The sequence below is a fragment of the Triplophysa rosa genome, linkage group LG1, assembly GCF_024868665.1.
Source record: "Triplophysa rosa linkage group LG1, Trosa_1v2, whole genome shotgun sequence".
Taxonomy (NCBI): domain Eukaryota; kingdom Metazoa; phylum Chordata; class Actinopteri; order Cypriniformes; family Nemacheilidae; genus Triplophysa; species Triplophysa rosa.
In genome coordinates, this window is record NC_079890.1 from 14264257 (window position 1) to 14284508 (window position 20252).

The 20252-nt window shown below is 37.2% G+C and overlaps 1 protein-coding gene across 4 annotated transcripts; it reads right to left on the reverse strand.

The window, feature by feature from the left end:
• Positions 1–234: 234 nt before the first annotated feature.
• LOC130556411 (phospholipid scramblase 2-like) lies at positions 235–20068 on the reverse strand. 4 transcript variants are annotated; one of them, XM_057337424.1, is made up of 10 exons: positions 19861–20068; positions 19329–19432; positions 19059–19118; positions 10643–10837; positions 9329–9387; positions 9178–9220; positions 7959–8179; positions 7486–7647; positions 5887–6048; positions 235–2692 (listed from the first exon to the last, which is right to left on the reverse strand). In XM_057337424.1, the coding sequence occupies exons 3-10, from the start codon at positions 19069–19071 to the stop codon at positions 2633–2635; spliced, it is 915 nt and encodes a 304-aa protein (XP_057193407.1). In that variant the 5' UTR covers positions 19072–19118; positions 19329–19432; positions 19861–20068; the 3' UTR covers positions 235–2632. The 4 variants fall into 4 exon arrangements, with proteins under 4 accessions (XP_057193407.1, XP_057193397.1, XP_057193379.1 ...); XM_057337414.1 differs by having other exon boundaries at positions 19059–19201; XM_057337396.1 differs by lacking the exon at positions 19329–19432.
• Positions 20069–20252: the final 184 nt, after the last annotated feature.

The following is a 20252-nucleotide window of genomic DNA, read 5'->3' on the forward strand; positions in this document are numbered from 1 at the left end:
TTCATGCAGGGTCACTAGCCCAAATTGTGAAAAATGTTGAACGAGAAACTGAATGATAAAGGATAATGTTAAACAATACATATAACCAGTGCATGGGCTTTCATATGTGTTAGGATTAAAAAAAAATACAAGGCTTTTAGACAGTCACTTTTCATGGCAACAATCTGTTTGTTAGAATAAGTCAACAAAAATGGCAGAGGTAAACCAAAGTAACACAGTAACACATCATTATTTCTTCAACTTTTATTTGATTTGCAGGTTAGATAATCTCTTCATTCTGAACAGCATGAATGTTTTATCTTTGACACTACTGATTTTTTTATTTGGCTATATATATGAGAAACGTTTTTAGATACACGACCTTACTCTAGATACACTGTAATGTACAACATAACAATATAATGTCTTATGTATAACATTACACTGGTATTATATGCAAACAAAAAAATCAAAAGCACATAAATGTACTGTAAGTAAATACATGCTTGTGTATGTAGATGTATGTACATTCTACTAACTGAGATACTGAAGTAGTTGAAACATCCATTTATTAATGCAGTGAACTTCTGCACCTTCAGTGAGATATAAACCTATTGACTTCTATGTTAATGAAAGTGCAAAACAACCAGTTGCAGTACATCTGTAACAGTTTATTTACAGTGACCTCACATCTAAATGGTTCTTTGGCAGGGTGTGTTGTGAACAACACAATGAAAAACCTGTAACATCTATAGAACCCTGGAATCCATGATAAGAAATGATTGGAATGTTGTGATCTAAAAACAACCTGATATTAATGTCTTGGAACACTGTAAAAAATCCCTTAAAAAAATAAAAATTCTAGCAATTTTTTTCTGGCAGCTGAAAAAATGTAAAATTACTTTTTTTTCCATTGTAAAATGACATGTTTTCTCAGTTTTCTTTTAAATTAAAGAAAACTTTAACTAGTTATCTTTTTCTGTAATTTTACTATTTTTGCCGTAGTCAAAAAAAATCTGTTAATAACAGAAATATTCCGTAAAATTATATATATCCGTATACATTATATATGGAAAATCTGTTAAAAAACAGAAAATTCTGTAAAATTAGTTTTTTTACGGTGTACAACTTGGTAGACCTTCTATAAAAGTGATATCACACTCACAGTAGTGATGTTAAACCTCAATATCAGTATGACTTCGATGTCCTGCGGCCGCCTCAGCAGGTTAACCCCGCTGATATAGAGATGTTGTCATATAGCTTTACAAGACCATAAAAGAGTAAGAAAATGGTTCTTCTATGGCATCCCTGCAAAAAAAAACCTAGTCTGAGGAAGAATTTCAGGATCAACTGATTTTGGTTTGTATAATTCTTTATCATTTGATGTAAATGAATAATCTTCTAGTCCAATATTTAAAGCTGCAATCCATAACTATTAAAAACTGTTATTAAGCAAGTACATAAGCCTTCAGTGTTGAAAGGGGTTCACTCTACCACGATTCACAGTTTATAATATTTTTAATTCGGGTGCACTTGTCGGATTTCACAGGACATGCCAGTTACTTTAAACACGCATAAAGATAAGTAACTTGCCACGTTTCAAACTGAGATGCGACAGAGAGGCAACAGTTTGGATTGCAGCTTTAATTTCAAGCATGCTGTAGAAAATTATAAAAATGCTTGTTATAAAATTATAAAATGCTATAATTTTATATTAAATTATAAAAGTGTCTATAAACAACACATGGTTAAAAGTATATGGTTAAAATAGGAAAATAATTATGCTTGTAAACATGTAAAATTGTTTTAAATTCATTCATATTAATGAAGGCATCAAGCATCATTAACCTATAAATTATTTTACAGCATTTATAAATCTAGGTTATTCATTAGATTTGTAGCCTACTGTAGTTTATGATACTTTATAACCACAGTATAACCAAGATTTAGTAAAAGCTGATTCTTTTGTAATGGTATGTTATTTTATCAAGTTTTGCCTTTAACTTGTTCATCACTGTTGTGTGACAACCTTTGTTAACAAGGACTGTCTGCAATAACTGTGAGTGAAAAGAAGATTTAGCAAGAAGCTGTCCTTCAAACTGAAGTGGATTTGGAGAACTAGAATGCATTTAGTGTGATATTGGTCTGATTGGCCGAGACACCTGATAGGATGCAAATAGAAAAGAGCTTTCCTAAAGAGCTTTGAACAAGCACTGTTGCATAAAATTCCTAGGCTTCTCTCATCATTTACATAAAACTAACAGCGGAAAAGTATGATTTCTGCATAACCTAAACCTAGAATAGCAGACACGTATATAGGTTGTATGTGACTGCTGAAAAACAAGAGAAAACTATTTAAGGTAAAAGACCAAAAATCATTTAAATGTTAGATTCATGTACTTCTGTAACTATATCTTGTATTTTAGTATGCCATGATTGTTTAAAAGGCACCCAGTTAACAGGCACTCATGATATCTGTCACAGTAAATGTGGTATTTTTGTCAATACTATACAAAGACTGAATATGAACATGCATATGACTTTAGCACTTTCATTTGAGTGGTCGCTGAATACAGTCTCTAAATACTAATAAAAGTTTACATGAAATCTTTGACTAGTTACTTATTGGTCAAGGTAACATCCTTCTCATGCTCTAGGAAAACACAGTATTGCGTTGGTTGCTGTCTCCAACTTTTTCAAAGAACAAGAAATCCTGAAAGAGGAAAGAAAAGAAAAATCGATGTGTCAGACACATAGCGGGAATGAGTGCGTTCTAATATCGGATTTGTGGTGCGCTGTCAAATATCATCACAATACATTTGCTGACTATTTCTTTAACAGATATTTAACAAAGGGTACCATGACTACGAAGACTTAATATGTCATAACTGCCTTCTCCTACTAAAGTCAGTTGAAACACAAACAAGAATTTGTATTTTTACTTAAAAAAAAAAACAACAACACGTTTTTAGTTTTTCCACCTAATAGGCCGCTGAAATACAAAGTGCAATTTAACAGAAACATATAGAAACAGGACTTAATTCTGCTTAATTTGATGTATTTTCATACACATACAACCTTGTTGGTCAAACAGGATAAACATATACTGCTCAAAAAAATTAAGGGAACACCTAAATCACATTGTATTAGATCTCAATGAACAAAATATCCAGGTTAAAACTCTTCACTTACTGTATATACTTTGCATAATGTTGTGAGAACAAAATAATGTGACAATGGTCAGTGAAAGCCAAAATCATAAACTCATTCAGGGCAGAAATTACAGTAAAATCACTAAAAAAATGGAAATACTAGCTGATTTAACTTGTTTGAATATCATCACAGTAACTCATGATGTTAGTCAGTAATGTGCATGGCCCCACGTGCCCGTGTGAACTCCCAGCAATGTCTGGGCATACTCCTGATGTGGTGTCCTGTGGGATCTCCTCCCAGACCTGGATCAGAGCATAAGTGAGCTCCTGGACAGTCAATGGTGCTACTTGACGGCTTTGGATACATGAGATCCCAGAGGTTCTCAACTGAATTTAGGTCTGTGGAACGTGAGGGCCAGTCAATGGCATCAATGCCTTCATCATCCAGAAACTGCCTACAGACTCTGGCCACATGAGGTCGGGCATTATCATGCACCAGGAGGGCTCTGCACTGCACCAGCATAAGATCTGACAATAGATCTGAGGATCTCATCCCGATACTTAATAGCATGTGGAGGTCAGTAAGACCCTCTGAAAATGGTTCTCCCCAGACCACCCTTGCTGTTGCCTCTCCAGTAGGGGTGTAACAATATACTCGGCTCACGATTCGGTACATATCTCGATGCTGGATTCACGATACGAATCTCGATATGTTGAACAAAGTTTAAAAATGAAACTGAAATTCAAATAACATTTATTTTCAAAATATTAACAATTTCAGTAACTTTCTTTGTTGCACATACAACTTAATAAAGAATTTGAACATTTTAAGGCTCAACTGAACCTGCTGTACTGCAGGTTTGTCACTGAGTGTCAATTTTGACAGCAAATTTTGTTTTATGTTTAGTCAGTCTTTTGAATAAAATGCAGTTTAGTTTTAGTCATATTTTAGTCATCCCATCAATTTAGTTTTAGTCGACAACACAGAGAATATTAGACCATGAACGACATATAGCAGTTCATTCAGTCTCATTTTGTCTCAATTGACTCGTTCGTTCAGTGAAGGGAGTGTTCATTCAGTACATTCAAGCAATGAAACGCTCTGACAGAGCTCACGCTCAAGCGCTATTGGCTCGTGTCTCTTTGAAGCTGCGCTGTCTTTGCTTGAGACAGTAATGAATGAGAGAAATCTTTCATTTCTTCATCTTCAACATTTCTTCAATCATGCAAATCACATACTTGTTTTTTAGCATGTCATTCGATCTTTTAATCTACAGTACGACTCACTTCTCTAATCGGTACAGCGCTGGTTTATTTTGGCTTTATGTTGTATATCACGTAATGCAGCAGCTCACGTTAGCGGATAAATGCATCATTGGCATATAAAAATGTTTGTGCTGCCTTTGTAATGAGTTTCGGGGTGACTCGCCTGCAGTCACGCTTCAAGTTTGCTGTGTTTTACCGGCGATTGTGAGGGAAAATAGGACTCTTTGTAAATCACGTGGAGACACAGATTGTGTCTTGTCCTTCTCTCTACCGCATATGTGACCCTGGACAACAAAACCAGTCTAATGGGTCAATTTTTCGAAATTGAGATTTTTACGTAATCTGAAAGCTGAATAAATAAACTTTCTATAGATATATGAGTTGTTAGAATAGGACAATATCTGGCTGAGATACAACCGTTTAAAAGTCTGGAATCTGAGAGCGCAAAAAAATCAAAATATTGAGAAAATTGCCTTTGAAATTGTTAATCAGGGGCACTGTGGCAGACCATCCACTCACAAAAATAAACTTTTATATATTTAAGGTAGGAAATTTACAAAATATCTTCATGGAACATGATCTTTACTTAATATCCTAATGATTTTTGGCATAAAAGAAAAATCGATAATTTTGACCCACTCAATGTATTTTTGTCTTTTACTAAAAATGTTCCCGTGCTACTTAAGACTGGTTTTGTGATCCAGGGTCACATATGTGAGATAAGCACACGTGACGCGCTGGCGCAGAGTAGGTAGCGTCTTGACCGCTGAACGAATAGAATTAAACATATCGTAAAATATCCCCATCTCTCTTCGATGCGCATCGTGACATTTTTGCATCGCGAAATATCGTAGTACGAAGTATCGTTACACCCTTACTCTACAGTGTACCTGTTTTCACTTTTTTTTACACCAAACAATCACTTATGCTTCCTTACCGGGTTGATGGATATTCCTGAAGGTTAACTGACTTGGTGTTATGCTGTGATGGTCAGGTGTTCCCTTAATATTTTTGAGCAGTGTATATACATAGGAAATTGAGAATTAAAAAGAATCAGATTGAATTTAATGTATACAAGATACATTTAGCTACCACGACTGTAACGCTGGTAGACGTGTGACATACCAATATATGGCAGACAGTATTACACAATTTCAGTTTGTGATCTAGTAAAAAGACGATGCTGAAAATGTCTATCTTGTATTGAGAGCATTATAAAAATGGGTTGCAACCATTCCATGTCATGCAAACAACAATGGTGGCCTACGAGTGAAAGGATTTCTTGTTGTTTATTCAAAGGATAACATCTATACTGTTTTTATTTCACATTTATATAGCCAATCGCTATTGCTAATCTCACAAACAACAAAAGTCTTTATAGTCATGGCACCATTTAAGTAGAGTTCTTTGCTATAGCTAAGCTTACTATGTATTTTACAAACATACTATTGTTATACAGAGTATATTGCATCATTAACATAATACTTACGATAAGGAAGCAGGCACCCATAAGGACAGCCTTCATTTTCACATCCATGTCTAAAGGAAACTGGATGCCAAAGTTGTCAGTGTCAGTAAAGACTTCCTTTAACAGGCCACTCCACTGCTTACTGATGCGGCCAATAGGCTTTCCACCATCTGTGCCTTTGAGCTAAAATAAACAACAACAAAAACATATGGTGAGAAACCTGGGGCCTGTTTCAGAAAGGAGGTTTAGTGAAAACTCGGGAGTATATTAACCCTGAAATGAGGCAAACTTTGGGTTTTCCGTTTCAGAATGTGAGGTATGTCAAACCCGAGAAAGCGGGCTCACTCAAGCCCGTTTCTAAAAGAGAGGTCACTTATACTCAGAGACAGTAACCATAGTAACTTACTCTGTGAACCTAACCTGGTCGGAAGCAGGTTTTCTTTGGTAAACCCAGAGTTTCTTTCAATCTCCTCCCCCTATTTAAAGCACAAGTGGTGCACCTCATTCGGTCATTCGTTAATAAAGTCATTCATGGCATTCTCATTCAGAACATGAGAATTGTTTTATAATTTCTGTTGTTTCATTCATTTACGGATTAATTTGTTTGTTTATTGGTACATTTATCTTTTTATCCATTTAAACTCAAGTCATATACACATTAAAGCACATTAGTAAATCCACTGTATGCAGAGCGGAAAGTGTTCCTCGCTCTCAAGTGCTTTCTGCCGCCATGTTGCTTTTTTTTGGTGCTGTTGCCATGATGAATCGCAATATCGGTTGATCATGGCTTGTCGTAGTTGCGGTGCAAGCGCTTAACTCAAGGTAAGTCTACCCAGAGTTGATAGAACTAACTCAAATCAGCTGTTCTGAAACCAAAAACTCAAAGTTTCGCATCTCGGTGTTAAACAACTCACGAGTTCACATTTTAACTTGGTGTTGGTTGAACCTCCTTATTGAAACGGGCCCCTGGAGAAGTCATAGTAATGTTTGTCTGTAGCCCTATTCCTTGAAGGTCACTGTCCTGTAATCTTTTTTTCTATATTTTTGCCTTCCAGTTGTGCTGAGACAGCACTGAATTTATCAAATTTATTAACAACTGGAAATGAAAAATGCAGTTTTTTTGTGAAGACAACGATGCATCTGTTTAGTCATATGATGCGGTCATGTGATTTATTTAACCTAAAACAATGAGGATGATGGCACACGTTTTGTGCTTGCTATCCACTTGTTGAATAAACATGCATGTGCAGTAAAGGGATTCAAGCATTTTTAAAGTTTCACTGTAGACTAGACCTGTGACAGTAATTGCTAGGATTATTTTAGCAAAATATGGTATTATTACAGTATTGTGTTGCATTTGTGCTTTTAAAATGCACAAAATACACACAAAAAAAATGATGTTTTTAGCCAATTTAACTAGATCTGCCTTGCTGCACTTGTCAAAAGAGCAGGACTGAAGACCTAACCTGTATGAATTTCCTTTAGGGTTCATTTTTACATTAAAAAAGAAGCAATTGCAAAAAGGCACAACCTCAAATTAATCGACAATATTTGCAATATTTTTCTGTATGACACTATTGAAACGTGGAACTGATATCAGCTTTCATTCAAAAAACGTACCTCAAAGTTCACGTCACCACAGCAATTACAGGCCAAGCAGGGCCCCTCGAGCTTCATCAATGTCTCTTTCTTCGGTCCCTGGATAGAGAATTTTGGGTAGCAAGGGTGCCAGTCCTGTTTTACATATCCTATGGTTGTTCCCGGAGGCGCCTGCACCTCGAGCTGAAGGTGAAATATTTACATAAATCTCAGAGTGACAGTTCAGCAACACAGATACAGTCAGATCTTTTTAGTGAGAACATTAGCTTTCTGTTTATATGCATAACAAATTTCTAAAATGCCCACATTGAGCAAACATTAAGCTGATGTGTGTACATAAACTAAATACACCACAAGAACATTGTAATTGTATCTGTTGAGTGAAGATTGTATGACCCTTGTAGGTCACTTCTTCTCCATGCTATTTATAACTCATAAGCCCATTTCTACTTCTAGCATTACACTAGCAATAATATGACATGGGAATGTTCTACCTCTTGCAGGCAGCATGGGCACCAACAGGTGGCACAGCGGAAAGGTCGGATGAGGCGTATGACCTCTCGGTCAGTGTTATCTTTGATCTTCATGTCAAAGCTACGCAGTGAACCGCAGCAGTTGCGTGTGCAGCAGTCATTTTTCTCTTTGGCCGAGTAGATCTTTTGGCCGAGGCTGTTCTTGATCTCATACTGGTTATTGGTCTCAAAGCCAATGATTGCTGTAGAAGACGTAAGAACACGCAGAAAAGTTTAATAATTTTAATCTGCAATTAATTTAGTTTAAAAACGTAAATCAAACTATTCCAAATGCCCATTCATTTTAGGTGTCTTATTCTACGATACCAGTCGGCTGTATGTACATTAACCTGCTTATTACACAGCTACTTACCTCATAAGAACATTAAATATTGATTTGAAATATTTTATTAGCTCATTTTAACGAATGCAGACCTTCCGCGAGATAAACACGTTTGCTTTCGGTTTTGACGTACAAATGCCAGGAACAGGCAATTTGGTTGAACCTTTTGTAAATATACAGTCGTATGTTATTAAAATACTTATTTACATTTATTTTTCATGTAATATTAAACTATGCCTGTCAAAATGATTTGCAGCATCCGAGATACCATGTGTAATTAGTTTTAAGCTGTTGTTATCTGGGAATATCAGATTTTGGACAATCAGAATCAATCAGAGCGCCATGTAATCAATATTTATAAACACAATATAATTATTGTAATATTTAGAAAATCTAGAATATCACCATCTAATATTAAATATCAGCACAATCCTGGAAGCCTCAGGTTTTATGCTTTGTATGAGTTCTGGTGACCTTATGGACTAATTTATTTATTTAAATGCATTTATTTAAATGTACTCTGACATACTAAATTCCGATTGGCTAGTCACAATATTCCAAGGTCTTGGAATATGTTCCAGTTATTGTTGTTCTGCTGAATTAAAACCAGGTGTCATGACTAACCATCAATGATGACAATCATTAAACTTAAATGAGTTTTTACATAATTGTTTAATTATTAATGTGATGACGTTTAAAACTTATAAGATTTAAGAAAAAAGAACACTTGCATATTCATATTTTCCTTTGGTCTTAAATTGTGTCGTTCCTTTCTCAGCTTTAACAAACCATGTAAAAGTGAACTTTCTGTCCTTGTTCTGTACATGAACATACTAAAACAAATAGATTTCGTCTCACCTTCTAACAACTCCACTTTTTGGTGAATAAGGACCTGGTCAATCTGCAACACACAGAATATTCTTATTTTCTTATTATTCTTATCTTACTTTAAAAACATTACTGACGAGTTAAATGCCAAAAAGGAGAACTAGAGAGAGGTAAGCCCCACCTGAGTGAGGTACTCCAGACCAGGTGGTACTCCAGAAGGAACTGACATTGGTGCAGGTGCTAGAGAAGAGTGTGGGAAAGACAGTGAAATCAACATTCATTAACAATGATGCATTACAGTACAAATGCCCAAAATGTGCCACATAAATCCACAATTTAGCATTGATTAATATTTACTTAGAATTATTTAAAATATTAAAGTATTACACTATGGCAATATAATTTAAGTGGAACATATAAGATTAAAACTAAATAGCTTTAACTTAAGTTTAGTTTATTTTTAAAGCACATGCAAAAACAACAGAAGTTATGCACTATAAAGCAAAACATTAAATAATACCAAAAACCGGTGGACAAATGAAAATTGTATACCATTAAACTGAATTAAAAGATAAAGAATAAAAGTGGGTCCTCACATATAATAAAGAGGGAGTCTGAGAGCAAAACCTAGAAGCAGCTTTGACTTTAAATGGTAAATAGAGGGCATGCATTGACGTCACTTTCCCACGTGAACACGCCAGGACACGCTCCCTTGAGTGGTAAAACTAAGGCAAAATGGCTGCATTCAAAAGGAGGAACAAAAACCGGGACTAAAACACACAATTATTTGCTGAAACTACAAGCAGCTGGACTCGACGGTGATCCTTACGACTACCTTATGACTTACAAAGGAATCAGGTGTTCTTAGACACTCAAATGTTGCGCGGAATTGCGTTTCCTGATATTGTAACCATTCATTTTGCCCGGTGTTTTACCACTCAAGCAGGCGCGTTCCGGCGTGCTCACGTGGGAAAGTGACGACACGTGCATACCCTCTATGAGAGTACAAAAAGGGAATTGCAAAATAAAGCCCCGCCCTCCATTTTTTCTAATTTCAGAAGCGGTTTCCCTCAGATATACATCACGATATGGAAAAGAAGTCAATCGCAACTTCCGTTTCATGGTGACTAAGGCAGTATGCAAGGGTAAGCAGATCACATATGTACTGGGAAGCGAGGACCATGAAAAGCTTTTAAAGGAATAGCAAAACTTCATAAGGCAGAAATTGATCGGCAGCCATTAAGATGCATGCATAGGAGTAATGTAGTTGCACATTTTCTATTGCCAGTCAGTAGTATGGCAGATGTATTTTGCATGAGATACATGGAAATACAGTAGAATTACCCTGAGGATATACTGTAACTGCATGAATAAAACCGTTTCTAGTTCATTCTTAAACAGCATCTAGATTTAAAAATAGATCTTAACTGAAATATTTTAACAAGAGCACTCATTTGTAAACAACACTTCGATACATATTTCACTATATGTGTACCATGGTGAGATGGACTGGTTGTTGGACCAGGCTGGTACATGATAGTCTGGTCTGGACCCGAATGGTACCCTACTTGGAATCCAGCAGGTGGGGCCGCGTGTCCAGGATCTCCATATCCTCCCATGGGATAGGGGGGCATGTACTGTCCCCCTGGCTGGGGCATGGGATATGAAGGCTGGTTTGGGGATGGATAGCCTGGTAAAAAAAAAATACAAAGTGTGTCAATTTTCTGGCAATTTCATTAGTGTTCTGAAATGCTTGGAGGACTGTTGGGGTTATTATTAATTATGTGTATATGTTTGCCTTGTGTGTGTATATATATATATATATATATATATATATATATATAGTGCTTTTCAGATTGTAGCTTTAAGTCAGAACTCTCAGCCCCTCTGTTGTTGATTTACTTGTTATTATCTTGAGTCAGCTTATTTTGAACTTACTACTAAATAGGTATCAGATGACTAAAAAATGTTTCATCAAAAACATCAAGCTTTTGAAGTTTGAGGGTTGCAAACTATAGTCCAAACCATTCAAATTCCTCCACCATGCCTAACTAATTAGAACAGATACATAACCTCATTATGCATTAAAGTAACAGTAACAGTAGCTGTCTGTTTGGAAGATGATGGACAATTTGAGTTGTTTTCTGTATTTCACGTAGCCTTTCACTGTGTATGATTGTTTACAGACAATGTAAACAATTAATAACATAAACATGCAAGTGAAATCTCTGAATAAACTGGAAATAATTTATTCCATTTTAGCATTTCTCAATTTCTGGGCAACACTAGTTATGTTGTAATATCTATTTTAGCTAAATAAAAAAATCATGGGATTACAAAATACACCGTATTCCTGTCTGGTCGCATGCAGCCAGAAATAAGACAAGTTTCTTTCCTCAGGCCATCTACCTCATGAACAGTTAAATTTTCTCCCCCACTGCGCAATAAAATATGTGCAATACCAAGTACTTATTCTCATATATATTTATTTATTATACTTAGGCTACTGATTTAATACTGTTTACAATTCCCTTACCTAATTTGTATATACAGATATACAGTACAAGCACATTACAACTTGTATATAGCACATCTGTACATACAATATACACTGTTACTCTGTTGCTCTTTTGTCATATATTGTCTTTTGTCAAAAGTGTACTGTCTTTACATATTTATTTTTCACTTTTTTGTTACATCTTGTCACTTTCAACTATGTGCACTGGAAGCTTCTGTCACTAAGACAAATTTTGGTCACACTTCAGAATAGGGGGCAATTCCCGCTATTAACAAACCATTAAAGGCGGGGTGTCCGATTTCTCTTAGCCATGGTGGTGATCAAATCACCAAAACAAACACACCCCACCACCATCTTTCGCTTTCGTCAGCGCTCGGCTCGGCTAATGTCTGTCCTGTGCACTGTGCACCTTACAGCTGATTGGCTACAAGGTTGTTTTGGTACTCGGCCCAAGTCAGTTGTCTAAAGCGTAATTTGGAAAACGGTTACCCTGCCTTTAAGACTTTATCCCCAATAAACTCTTAATTTGTTGCTTATTAATAGTTAGTAAGGTAGTTTAGGTATTAGGTAGGATTAGGGATATAGAGTATGGTCATGCAGAATATGTGCTTTATGAGTATATAATAAACAGCCAATATGCCAATAACAGGCATGCTAATAACAACTAGTTAATAGTGAGAATTGCCCCCTATACTGAAGTGTTACCCAAATTCCTTGTGTGTGTAAAGCACACTTGGCAATAAAGCTCTTTCTGATTCTGATGTTGTCATACCAATGGGTAAAATGTTCATTTTTAAAATAGGACATGCATTAGGTCTGGTAAGCTTATATTGAAGTTTAATTATAAATAAATTATGGTGATAATATAATTTTAATACCATTAAAATTACATTGCTTCCCAAACTGTGGGTCATAGTGGTATTGCAGGGAGGCCGTGTTATAGAGCGAAAATCGTGACAGAGTTTAAAACAGAGTTATGGGTGTTACTGCAATAGCCCCGTGGACTGACCGTGCAGCCTTTTTTACACCATTCAATGTTATCGACCGATTATCGCCCTGGCCGATAATCAATGTCGATATTAAGCATTTTTATGATTATTGACATTGGTCGTTTTCAAAGCCGATTTGCCGATAAATGTATTTATTTGTGAAATGCGCTATTTGGCTCTAATGCAGCCTCCTTTGTTGTAACCATAGACTGTATAAAATATGGACTTAGTGTCCGTGACGTCACCCGTAGGATTGTGAAGAGTAAAAATGAAGCCTAAAGTAGGCGGAGCCGGTCGTCGCCATCGTGGCATCGCGCGTCACTCCCGGATCATCGTAAATGGGCAAAGAGGCGGGGACGTGGTTGGAGCTGAGGCACCCGTTTGGCTGAAACCATGCAACTATTTTGCAGAATTTTAAGGCTTAATATAAGTTAAACGGGTGAGTTATAAAAAAAATCACTCTCCTCACAGTTGTGAAGTCGTGAAGGGTAAAATTACCTATATAGACCAAAATAATTTTTTGTACCAGGCTGTAAACATTTGTGCTGTAAGGTTGGCCATTTTAACATGGGGCTCAATGAGATTCTGCTCTGTTTTGGAGCCAGCCTCTAGCGGCCAGTCGATGAATTGCAGTTTTAGTCACTTCCGTGTTGGTTTCACGAGAGAGACCGGAAGATTGCCCTTTGGTTGTAACACGCCACTCTCTGGCCTAGAGCAATACCCGCCCACCGCCCATCTGATTTGCTGCAAGTCATGAGTCCGGCCAATCAACTCGGAAGGCTGAAGACACTGAAAGGATTGCACTCTCACAGACTCGCACTGAAAGCAATACGCCCTTCTCACATGACGTCACGCATCTTCCGTTCTGCCGCGAAGCAGTGTATCGTTACTTCCGCTAGCACTCCAGTTCATAAGGTGGCGGTAATGCACATATAAGCTGGTTTGCTAACCGCCAGTAAAACTCAAGAAGAAGAAGAAGTAGTAGTAGTAGTAGTAGTTACTTCCGCTAGCGCCTCAGAATGGAGTTTACCAAGTCCCTTGCACATCTGCCACAAATATGGCTAGATGATGTACAACAAATTTTTGCTAACTACAAGATCAAAGCTAGAGAAAGGATACAAATTCTTCGTTGAACAGTACCTGTTTGATTATGAAGGTAATTTTTTTTTTTTTGAGTTAGCGAAGGTGCTAGGATAAGTACTTGAATACGTGTTCTGTCAGTTTTTTTCCACTGTTGTTAAATTCCAGCGTGACGGCAAAATGGAAGTTCTTCTTCTTCTTCTTCTTCTTCTTCTTGTTTGTTGCAAGACGGATGTTATGATACACTGCTTTGCGAAAAGGCGGAAGTTAAGTGACGTCATTGTGAAAAGGGCCTATTGCTACCTCGAGCTGCTTCAGTGATCGCGCATCAGTTGACGGAATAGGCATTTGCACATTATTTTAAGTCATGCCCATTCACAAATACAAACCATTTTAGAGCATCAAGTACTCGCGTGCTCTCAAAAGACGATCTTCAGTCAGTGCACGCGCACACGGGACACAGCCTCCACTCAAACTGCTCGCAACAAGTGTCAGATTTAGTTATTTTCGCAACTTATTACGCATAAATGTTCAGACACACACGTTATAATGCCTGTCTTGGCGAGTATACACGTAAGCACAGTTGGTTGTTAACTGAAAAGCATCAAAAAGCATATGTCTAAATAGAAACGTAAAGCCTATGTCTAAAGAAAGCTTGAAGTGTCTACTTTTAAATGGTCCAATTAATATTACTATTCTCTGATTATGTACTATGCATGAAAGTAAAGACAGGTACAGTTTCTCCCGTGATCACATCCTTGCGCAGAGCGCTCCATTTCACATGATCTTTGCGGGTTTGCAGACAACACGACTGTGGTGGGTCTCATTAGCAACAGAGATGAGACAAACTAAAGGAGCGAGGTGAGCCACCTGGCCAGGTGGTGCAGTGACAACATTCTCTCTCTGAATGTGGAGCAGAAGGAGATTGTTATTGACTTCAGGAGAGTACACACTCAGCATGCTCCTCTGACCGTCAATGGTGCGACTGTGGAGAGAGTGAGCAGCACCAAGTTCCTGGGGGTGCACATCACTGAGGATCTCTCCTGGACTAACAACACCGCGGCACTGGCCAAGAAAGCACAGCAGCGTCTCTACTTCCTCCGCAAACTGAGAAGAACCAGAGCCCCAGCCCCCATCATGTGCACCTTCTACACAGGCATCATCGAGAGCCTTCGGACTAGCTGCATCACTGTGTGGTATGGCACCTGCAACGCATCCTGCCACACCACCATCCAACGCATAGTGAGAGCAGCTGAGAAGATCATTGGTGTCTCTCTCCCCCCCACCAGGACATTTATGGAACCCGTCTCACCCGCAAGCACAGAGGTCAGACATTTCTGATAGTTGATCACCAGGTTTGCACATGTGTCAGGATACATTTAGTCCACTCCTCTGTCAGTCTTTATGGTTTCTTGGCTGTCGCTCAGCAAATTGGAGTTTTCGCCTCCTTCACAGATGTTCTATAGGACTAGGGTCTAGAGACTGGCTAGGACATTTAATGTGCTTCTCCTTAAGCCACTCTTTGGTTGTCTTGGCAATATGTTTTGGGTCTTTGTCATGTTAAAGGCACATCCACGACCCATCTTCAGTGATCTAGTTAAGGGGAGGAGGTTCTCGTCCAAGATTTTACGGTACACTGTGGAGTAACCAATCTATGGAGCCAGAATTCTTGCTAGTTGGTAGGGGATCAAATACTTCACTGACTGAAATGCAAATCAATTTATAACCTTTATATAAAAAAAATTTCCCCTGATTTTTTAAATATTCTGTCTCTATCAGTTAAAATAAACCTACCACAAAAATGATAGACCCTTCATTTCTTTGTAAGCAGGCAAACTTACAAAATCAGCAGGAGATCAAATACTTATTTCCCTCACTGTATATATTTTTATTCTGTGTACTGTTATTTGTATGCACCATGGGTCTGAGAGTAACGCAATTTCAATCCTCTATATGTACAGACTTGAAACTTGAAATCTGCGCAAGCCCCAAACAATGGCACAACAAAACAGCAAGATTCTTTGTCAAATATGTTGATTTTACTGCGCGTTTGGCCAATGTCACGCTGCACATATGTGGCGGATCTTCAGACAGTCAACAAAGAGGAAAGGTTTACATTATGTTTAAAAAAAATCACCACTCCGAGGAAACACGGTTTTATTGTTAAGAGCGACTGCATCAAGTGGAGCGCATTCTTTCTGACGAGTATTGTTTCTTTCTATCCTTACTGTTTACCATGGTGTTACTATAGTAAACGTGTAGTAACCATGGTTTTTGGGCAAAGTTTTTGTCAGAGCTCGTTATTCTTAATTTTGAACATATTTTGAATTTTTACCCCAGACATATATATCGGTTCAAAATATCGGTCTACGTGATCAGTAATAATCTATATCGGCCCTGAAAAACGCATATCGGTCGACCCCTAGTGTAAACAGTATGCAGTGTGGACCTGCAAATTTTATTGTAGTGGATATAATTGACAAGAAACCCCTACAAACTGTTAATAAATATTGATAATTTTTTGCAATAAGGGAATTTACTTGAATTTACTATGTTTTTATTCGGATTGTTTTCTATTTTACTAACCAAGTCCCTAAAAGTTTGGGAAGCTCCGTCTGTCCTAAAACAAATTTAAGGGTTGTTATTATTTTTTGCATGTATTGTTGGCCAAACGTATTCAAATACTTTCCACACCCACTTTAGATCATCACATAACCAAATCAGCCTTTAAAACCAGGGTAAATGTCAATGGGGATCTGCCCAGATGGCAAACAGCAGACCAATACTTCTGTATCTCAGCTTTTGAAATTTTTTGCCTAAATTTACCCGAATTTTGAACAATATGGTGTGTTTTTTAGTGGAATAAAGCTCTAGATAAATGAGTGGAATTAGTAGAGCTCTTTAAAATAAAGGTGCTTCACGATGCCATTGAAGAACCTTCTTTGTCAAAATGGTTCCATAAAGAACCATTACCATCCGAAGAACCTTTCTGTTTCACATAAGATTCTTTGTGGTGAAAAAAAGAATCTCAGATTATAAAAAAGGTAAGGCAAGACTGATTGATTGTTTGTGGAACCAAAAATGGTTCTTCTTTGGCATCGCACCTTTATTTTTAAGAGTGTATCTTGTATTTATTAAGCAGATAAACCGGTTTTATTTTAATTTTAATGCAGGATAGAATAATTAACTTTTTTAACACTTGTATATTATATCAGTGATGTAGTGTAGAACACCCTACACCCTTTGCTTTAATTTATGTTTCAATAATAGAGTGATTGGTAAGTGTTTTATAAAAATGACATTTCAGAAATTATTTCCAAATAATCAATAAAGAACTAGCTGTCTATAGGAATACAACAATTCAGGGCACAATCTTTCTATGAGAGCTCATTTAACAGTCAGTGGTGAATGAAAAATGTAAACAAAACCATTCCATGGTGACTTTCAGCTCTTCAGATTTAATTCAATTATATATAACTTCAATTATAATCATTTCAGCCAAAAAGCACTTTCCTCCACACTACATTTAAACCACTAAGTTAACATGTACTGTTATATGAATAAACAGAGTTCATTCTCTCATTGTGAGAATGTGTGCTGTAAAGCATATCTATAACCATATGGACATATCTATTTATCTGTCAAACTAAAAAACAAAAGAAACACAAAATATACAAACGGTTTCTGCTAAGCATAAATATGATTCCATTCAAACGAGAAAAACAAAGATGCGGCACTGCTATTAATAATGCATTGCAAACATGGCCACCGAGTACGCCCCTCTAGCCGAAGACTTCCCGTAGAGTGCACCGACATACAGGAATCATTTCATTAGGAGATAAGCAAGCTAAACCATTAGGATTTGCACTAATGTCATGTGTTGCATTCATAACCATATATAATTCTTACTTTGGTAAAGGTATGAAACTTACTGATGAATGATACAGACAAGCACATTTTCACGTCCATCATGTTTCATCCTTTGTTTCACTGGGTGTTTTCATGTGCTGTCTGACAAACCAGACCAACATTGCATCTACAGACCTGATCGTTTCTAATTCGATTTTCAAGACCTACCACTTAGAATTAAAAGTTGCTTCCATCATGCTAACTGTCCTTGGTCACATATTTGTAGTTTTGTTACAAAAGCCAGCACATGAAGATCAGATTATTTTAGCCTTGCATGCAGACATTTCAAAGGATTTACACACACTTTTAATAGCCGTTTAAATTTTGACCTCAAACAGGAATACGAGTTGGTTTCAGAGAGGATTTTCAAATAAAGCAATATGACCAACAAATGCAGTATAGTAGTGGCTCTTATTCCATTGCCCTCCCATACCATTTAGATGATCTGGTTCAGGGGTTAAACAAACCCTTAGTATAGTAGAGAACATAACCTTTAGCATGGTAGAAGGTCTTGCAATTCCAGTTTAAATGTCACCATTCAGGTCATTCTAAAAAACAAAGGATGGGCCGATCCCTTTTGTAAACACGTCTGACGGCTTTCCGCTAGTCATGTATGCTTTGGAAAAATGATTTCCACGTGAACATAAATCGGAAGTTAATGTATGTGTTTAACTCACTCCCTTTCGTATATAATGGTCTAAAAAGTGTCAGTCTGCTATAGCCAAAATTCCTCTTTTAGGAAAACAATTGCTCTAAAGATCATCAGCCACGGCCAGCCCCTTCCTAATAGAGTTATGGAGTCAGTTCATCAGAAAATGGTGACCAGTGTAGAAAAGAACGGGAGTAGTTTATTGTGAGATAGTTATATATAACAGAACATACATCTGAGCACTGCTATGACTTGCGCTGATGAGAACCTGATGATTTGACCTCTTTTATCTATGATCAGAAAAATGTGAGGTACATGACAGTCATGATGTGCTGTTGAGGCTGGTTAGTGACATTTCATAGTTTTGGGTGGAAAAGAAAACCCCTGACAAAGCTTAATCCACAGCATAGAGGATCGATTTGTGTTCAATTCATAATCATAACATGAGATGTTAAAAATGCACAGCCTGGAATCAGTGAATGTGGAACACTGCCACCCTTGTCTTTATTTCCTGCATTCCTGTCCTGCTGACTTCTAGGGAAAGTTACTTTTTTCACCAGGATACACACCTTGTTGCAGCATAAATTATATTAACGTAATATAAAATCACACTGTTAATCGACTGCTACAGTGCATCATGTAGGTAGCCTATTGTGAATCTCACTGTTTGTTTTGATCATTATCTGTTGCTCTTTTATAACACAAAACTCACAAACACGCAATGCACACGTTTTTCTTGGAAAGAAAATGAAAGGATTACCATTACCTGGTCCAGACATGTTGAAGACAAGTGTTTTTATTTGCACCTCTCAAATCAGCAGGAACTCTGTGTGGGCGAAGAAGAAAACGTACAGAGGTTGTTTGTAGTTGAAACACAAGTAAAACAGGTCCGGAAGAACTTAAGTCCAGCTTCAAATAAAAGATAAACGTTAAATGTTACGATGCAAATTGAAGAGCGACAAAATACGGAAATCCATCCTAAAACAGTTCACACAGATCTTAATGGAATCAGCCAAGAGGGTGCGTGCAAGCTTACCGTAACTCGCCCTTACGACAGACAACGAGAAACACACTGAAGCAATAAAGGCCATATGACGTTATAAGTGGGTGTGGCCACTGCTATAGATTTATTTGCTTGTCCTATATGTGGTCAAAGACAACGACAATGTCACAAAGACAACGGCCAACATATGCAAGCGGGAGAAATAAACGAAGAAAGATAAGAAAAGATATACAAAGATAAAATGTTGACGTTTTCAACATCGTGTAGTTTCAACAGCGTGCACAAAAATGATTAGATAAAAACACAAAATGTTCAAACATTATTGTTTTGCGATATCTAAATGCTACTAATTTTGATGGTTGCTATTTACTGGTAGGTCGTAAGCAATCGACAAACTTGACTTGATAATATGTCGCTCATTCAGTGATTCTGACTTAAGGCACAAACAATTCTGAAACACATTATCTGTTGCCCACAGACGTAACACTAAATTCTAACGTTACGTAAAGTTAGACGCATTTATTTTGCATATCCGGGACTAAAAAGGAAAGCATAGCCTACTCACATTTACTTCAGCTCTTGAGGCTTGACTCCACAAACAAGCCTAAAGGATTCAATTTCCCACAAGGCAGTTCTGATTGCTGGTGTTTAGAAAACAAGAAAAGTTCTTCACTTTCGCTTTGCGCTTTCGATTGATTTATTTAAAAAACTGGGTTTGTGGCATACGCCCAAACATGAAGCGATCGTTTTCTCTATGAAAATATCTCCTCCCCTTTTCTGACGCATTTGCTTTAAATTAGAAACCCGAGAAAGGCACAAGACTTCTATTAAACAACATTTAGGTTGCAAAGGGGGAACTGTCGCAAAACGTCTATTCATCGCAAAACGAAAAGAATAAGAACCTAGCAGTTCATTTGGGTGATTCTTTTTATACAAATAAACTATTCATTTGTGCCC

Coding starts and splice junctions, on each gene's coding strand:
- LOC130556411 (XM_057337396.1), bottom strand. Junction 7,648..7,958: donor GCCCATGCTGCCTGCAAGAG/GTAGAACATTCC, acceptor TTTCACCTTCAG/CTCGAGGTGCAGGCGCCTCC. Junction 6,049..7,485: donor GTGGTGACGTGAACTTTGAG/GTACGTTTTTTG, acceptor TGTTTATTTTAG/CTCAAAGGCACAGATGGTGG.